Genomic DNA, 6,198 nt, shown 5'->3' with positions numbered 1-6,198 from the left:
CTTGGGGATGATCTTGTTCAAGAAGTTTTGCAAGCGGTGAATACGTGATACTGCGATAGTGATGACCCTGAAGGTAACTCACCGAATAAGGTAACTCTGTTTAGACCAATTAGCCTTTGTAATGTTGTGTACAAGGTTATTTTCAAAATGGTGGCCGTTCGCTTGAAGGTTTTTCTTCCAGAAATCATCGGCCGACACAGAATGCTTTTGTGCCTGGAAGAATGATTACTGATAATATTTTAGTGGCCTATGAATGTTTTCACAAAATAAAAAATAAAAGGGATGGAAAGGAAGGATCTATGCTATCAAACTAGATATGCATAAAGCTTATGACTGGGTTGAGTGGGTTTTCCGTTGGTATTAGGCTTCCAAGAGAGTTTGGTCAATTTTATTATGCAGTGTGTTTCCACTGTTGAATACCGGGTTAGGTTTAATACGGAAGAAACTGAGAGTTTTAAGCCATCCAAAGGTTTACGACAAGAAGAACCCATTATCTCCCTATTTATTTTTGCTATGTACTAAGGGGGTGACCGCTCTTTTGTCACATGCGGAGGAGAATGGAAAAATTGAAGGCGTCAAGGTATGTAGGGAGGCTCCATCTATTACGAACCTTCTTTTTGCGGATGACTCATTTATCCTGATGAAGGCAAATGTTCAGAATCCCGAAGCTTTGAAAGTTATTTTGGATTCATATTGTACAACATCTGGGAAGTTGGTCAGTGTTGATATCAAGCATATTTCTCAGTCCCAATACGAAAGTGGAGATTAGGGAGCAACTTTACACCACTCTTAATATTATGACTGAAGCTCTGAACAATAAATATTTGGGGTTACCAGCTAATGTGGGTATGGACAACTCTGACTGTTTTCAGTATTTGATTGACCGTATTGTCATGAAGATAAATGGATGGAAAGAACAACTTTTATCCGCCGGAGGGAAGGAAATCCTCCTGAAATCTGTTGTACAAGCTATCCCCACCTATGCGATGTCCGTCTTTAAAATTCCCAAAAAAATATGCAAGGGAATCACGATGCGATGTCTCATTTTTTGTGGGGGATGAGGACAATCAAAAACGGATACATTGGATGACTTGGTGAAAAATGTGTGTACCCAAAAAATCAAGGGGAGTGGCGTATTCTTGAGAATCCAAAATCCTTATGTGCGATCGTAGTGGGAGCTAAATATTTTCCAAACGGTGATTTATTGGATACAAAACTGAAGAAGGATCCTCTTTTACTTCGCAAAGTATTATGGCAGGGTTAATTGTCTAAATCACGATTATATTTGGCGTATTGGAAATGGTCATAATATTGATATTTGGAAAGATGCTTGAATCCCAAACTGTGCAAATAGAAAAGCCTAGAGGGAGTAACTTGATCTCAAAGGTATCTAATTTAATTAATCCAGTTACTAGTAATTGGGACGAAAATCTGATCTTGCAATTCCTTTGCCCCAACATGACATGTTGGACTTTGTCGCTTGAAGCTATTCAAAGAATGGAATGTTTTCTGTTCGATCAGCCTATGTAGTGCAATGGGAACACCAACACGGGGAAAAACTGAGAAGAATCGGTGAGATGGGACATATGACTATTAATCCTATTTGGAGCGGGATTTGGAAGTTATCTTGTCCTCCAAACGTAATTTTTTTTCATTTGGCGAACGCTGCATGGCACCCTCCAGTGTAGAGTTACTTTAGCAAATAAACACATAAAAGTTACCCCAGTTCCTACTTGTTCCTTTGGATCAGAAGATACAGATCATATGTTATTTCAATGTGAGAAAGCAAAGGAGGTGTCTGAGAGTGTTGGGACTGGATCAAGTCATTAAAAGAGCATGCCACCCTCCCGTGTAGAGTTACTTTAGCAAATAGACACATAAAAGTTACCCCCAGTTCCTGCTTGTCCCTTTGGATCATGTTATTTCAATGTGAGAAAGCAAAGGAGGTTTGGAGAGTGCTGGGACTGGATCAGGTCATTAAAAGAGCATGCCATCATTAAAAGAGCATGCGGGGTTGATTATGCTGGTGAGGCGGTTCTTGCATTTTTTTTCTTTCTTTCTATGCATGAACAGGAGCTCTCTATCTTGGGTATTTCGAATGTTCGTGAGATGATTGTGATTACAACTTGGTACTTATGGTGGGAGAGGCAAAAATCGGTCCATAAAGAGAAAACCCAAGATGCTAACTAGATCTCTATGGAGATTTGTGCTATTACGTAAACTATGTTTTCTTTCTTTCTATGCATGAACAGGAGCTCTCTATCTTGGGTATTTCGAATGTTCGTGAGATGATTGTGATTACAACTTGGTACTTATGGTGGGAGAGGCAAAAATCGGTCCATAAAGAGAAAACCCAAGATGCTAACTAAATCTCTATGGAGATTTGTGCTATTACGTAAACTATGTGGCTACATACCAAAGGCTACTATAAAAAGAGTGTTGGATCCAACCTCAAGAGGGTTGGTAAAACTTAATGTGGATGCCTCTTTTGATCATGACCTGCTTAGGTGGGTATTGTGTTGAGGGATGATAAAGGAAAATTCATCATAGGGATGGATTGAAGAATTGATTGGTGCACAGATGTCACTGAAGCTTTGGCGCTTAGATAACTCAGATAACTTGGAGGCCATCGAAACCATGAATAATAGAGGACGGTTGGCAAGTATAGCGGCAGCAGTATTTGACGATTGTTATTTTTTGGCTTGTGATTTTGCCATCACTAGATTCGAGCACTATAATAGGGAAGTCAATAGGGTTGCACATGAACTTGCTAAAGTAGCTAAATTTTCTACAACTTTAAACTGGTTTGAGGAGCCTTTGAGCGAAATTGTACCTCTCCTCATAAACGATGTACTTGTTATTACAAATGAATAAAGATCTGTGTTTTTCAAAAAAAAATTACATGCGTACCAGTGCTACTATTGCAGAAGGGCAGCAACCTACCAATTGGAACAGATACACCAGACATAGTACCCGAAGCGGAATCAGTCACTTCTATCAAAACTCCTGAACCTGTAACTTGGTTTGTCAAGAAAAGAATGTTCCTGATTGTAGGTCACCGCAAATGTCTCTGTCTTGATATCTGCCTTAGGCCTGCTTCCAGGTCTTCCAATGTGATTGTGATCATGGTCTCAGCGTCATTGCAACTGAAATCAAGACGAAGATCCAAGTTTTCACGTGCATTGACAAGCAGTGTGTCTACCAGACCTCCGTTCATCTGTTTAAGCCACTCCTCAGTGGTCTCCCTGGCAATCAGCTCTCCAACGGCACCTCTGGTGCAGCTCCGGTGCAGCCTGAACCCGTAAAGCAAACTTGTGTCAGTCAGGCTATTCATCTTCAGAAGCAATATCTCCGCTAATTCTGTCGTGGTGAAATCATCAAAATCAAAGAACATCGTGACCCTCCTACAGAAACCGTCGTTCGAGGCAATGACACGCTTCATTTGCTCGCAGTACCCAGCAAATATGACAACTACTTTGCCACTGTCCATTACAGACATTATCTCCTCCAGTGCCTCCAAACCATAATCCTTATCATCCGATTTTTGCGTTGGTATCAACCTGTAAGCTTCATCCACAAACAGAATCCCTCCCTCGGCATCTTTTATCTGTAAGAATGCAGGCACAATTACAATGACAACATATTAAGCAGAGAGAAAACACCACTAAACATTATAACACTATGGAGGGGAAAAGCCTATTATATTTAATTCACATATATAACTCATTTCACTGTTAATTAATATACTGAATGTCCTACGAAAACCAAACATAAGAACTGAATACCTAAGCACCAATATTAGGAGAAATAAATACTTAAACTGCTAAAATCACTAGGAATAGCACAGAACAGAATTGAGCTTTCAATACTAATACTTGCAAATCAGCAATAGAATTTTGTGCACGTCAATGTAGGTACAGCAGGGTGTCAAAACTGAAGAGAAAATATCAATAAAACCTTCCGCCTCGTCTTTGGTCCAGTATGCCCCACAAATTCTCCAACAAGATCAGTTCGCTGAACTTCAGTAACTTTGTCAGTAGGGAGAATCCCAATCATATGTAGGAGCTTTCCAAGAATCCGAGCAACCATTGTTTTACCTGCATTAGAGGTTACAATACTATGCAGTGAGTATTGAATATTGATGGCTATGGTGCCTATATCGAAAAGTAAAAGCAACTGCATATCATGTTTTACCTGCATTAGAGGTTACAATATTATGCACTGAGTATTGAATATTGATGGCTTTGGTGCCTATATCGAAAAGTAAAAGCAACCGCATATCATGTACTCCCTCAGTCCCAAAATAATGACGTGGTTTTACTTCAAATTTGAACTAAAACCACGGTCACTTATTTTGGGACAGAGGCAGTATATAGCCTTGTGTTCCGTATTGGCAAGTGCCAAATGTAACATGGCAGTAAAGGAATGGTCACACTTTTCAGGCCCATGAGCTTTCAAAGCGTGTTTGTCCAAGATTCGGGACAAGTCCTTTTTTAAATTTGCATAGCTATTCTAAATTTGCCCAACCAACCCAATTTATCAAAACATAACATTATCAACAAGGAATTCTTTTCTGGGAACCCATTCTCAAGGATCTCAAAGTACGTGTGCTTGGCTTTGAGCACTTTGAGAATGGGTGACTGCCCGGGAAGTTAATTCCGGGTGCGCACGAGTGAGCACAAAGTGTGCAGGAAAAACTAGTGTTGGTCCGTGGGGACAGTCTAGATCCCAGGTGGTAGCCAGGGGCGTAACACATTATAAGAGCATCTCTAGTAGAATTTTTATCCCTAAAAACTGACAAATCTGTAAAAATTGCACTCTAGCAGATTCCCTATCCCTCTACTTTTTTAAAGTCAACGCGGAAAACACCTTGATCCAAAATATAGGGAAAACACTTCACTGACCCTATCCTATATTTTTCACTCCCATGGCAGGAGAGAGAATTCCCCCAACCAACGGTTACCGCTTGACCCCGCCGCGGCCACACCGCCCCGACGGCCTCGCCAGCGAGGCCATGGGTCCCACCCATGCCCCCGTGGAAACTTTCCATCCACCCCATGCCGAGTCACCGTGGCCCGCACCACCCCATCATGGCTCTCGAGCCGGCAGCGCAGCCAACAAGGAAGCGTGGTGCTTCCCGCCTACGCGGTACTACGCCAAGCTACTGCCACCCTATAGGTTGCAGCCCCCCAGCCTCGTGTCGCACAATGCCGATCTCCCATTTCAGGGGCTTGCGTGCGGCATTGACGCTGCCACTAAGCCTGAAGCGGCCTTCCCCCGATCATGTCCCCGCAGCGCCTCCTACAGCCCCTCAAAGGCCCTCCTTCGCCGACCATTATCACTGGCGAGCTTGGCATGTGCAATGCCTCCGAGGTGTTCGACCGAATGCCCAAAAGGTGAGTATTTATTCCTTTTTTCCTCGATGTTTCGGTATTGTTGCTAATTGATTTTTACATTGCTAGTGCCAATTCTTTCATGAGCATGATGGGCATAGACAACATCGAATTCTCAATGCCAAATTATGAAGTAGAAGAACATGATTATGAAGTACTATGATCATATATTCTGTTCGACATACATGACATCTTGCTATCATAATTGCTCATGACTTGTTCGTTGCCATAGGTGGCTGTCATCCAAGGGATGTACAAGCAAATGTTAAAATCCAAAGGGAAGCCCTTTACCTTTCACCATTATTGGGCATTGCTCAAGAAAAGTCAAAAGTGGGGGAATAGGAATGAAGAAGCTCTACCGAAGAGGGCAAGGTCAAGACACTCTTCTCCCAAGAATGATGGAGGTGGAGATGAAGTTGGTGAGGGAGATGATGACGGGTGAACCATACTTGATGAGGCCCAAGAGAAAGAAGCACGAGAAGAACAGGTTAAAGACAAGCACGAAAGTTGGTGCCTTGGGGGAGAAACTTGATGGGATAGTAAGAACAAGGAGATGGCGGAGGAGATGATGAGATCAAGGAAGGAGGAGGCGGAGGAGATGATGGAAGCAAAAGAAGCTAGCAAGGTGGCAAGAGGTCAAGGGAAACGAGGAGAGAAAGGCAAGAGCCGAGGAGAGGATGCTTGCCATGGCGGACGGACAGGCCGCCACAGAGGAGCGAAGGCTTGCTCTCGAGGAGTGTAGGGTGAAGGTGAAGGCCAACAGAGAAATAAGAAAATATCACGTTCATAGATACCAATGGCATGG

General features: G+C 42.5%; 1 protein-coding gene across 2 annotated transcripts in view; it reads right to left on the bottom strand.

Annotated features, from left to right (window-relative positions):
* Window positions 1–2,802: 2,802 nt before the first annotated feature.
* Window positions 2,803–6,198, bottom strand: part of LOC119316770 (protein CbxX, chromosomal-like) — a 22,854-nt gene continuing 19,458 nt past the window's right edge. For both annotated transcript variants that reach the window (XM_037591152.1, XM_037591151.1), the window contains exons 6-7: window positions 3,958–4,097; window positions 2,803–3,607 (exon numbers count right to left, since the gene is read on the bottom strand). In XM_037591152.1, the coding sequence (XP_037447049.1) occupies window positions 3,056–3,607; window positions 3,958–4,097 (692 nt within the window). In that variant the 3' untranslated portion in view covers window positions 2,803–3,055. The remainder of the gene's footprint in view (window positions 3,608–3,957; window positions 4,098–6,198) is intronic.

Source organism: Triticum dicoccoides, chromosome 6A, assembly GCF_002162155.2.
Source record: "Triticum dicoccoides isolate Atlit2015 ecotype Zavitan chromosome 6A, WEW_v2.0, whole genome shotgun sequence".
NCBI classification, from domain to species: domain Eukaryota; kingdom Viridiplantae; phylum Streptophyta; class Magnoliopsida; order Poales; family Poaceae; genus Triticum; species Triticum dicoccoides.
The sequence above is the reverse complement of the archived record's forward strand: the minus strand, read 5'-3'. Positions and strand labels throughout refer to the sequence as shown.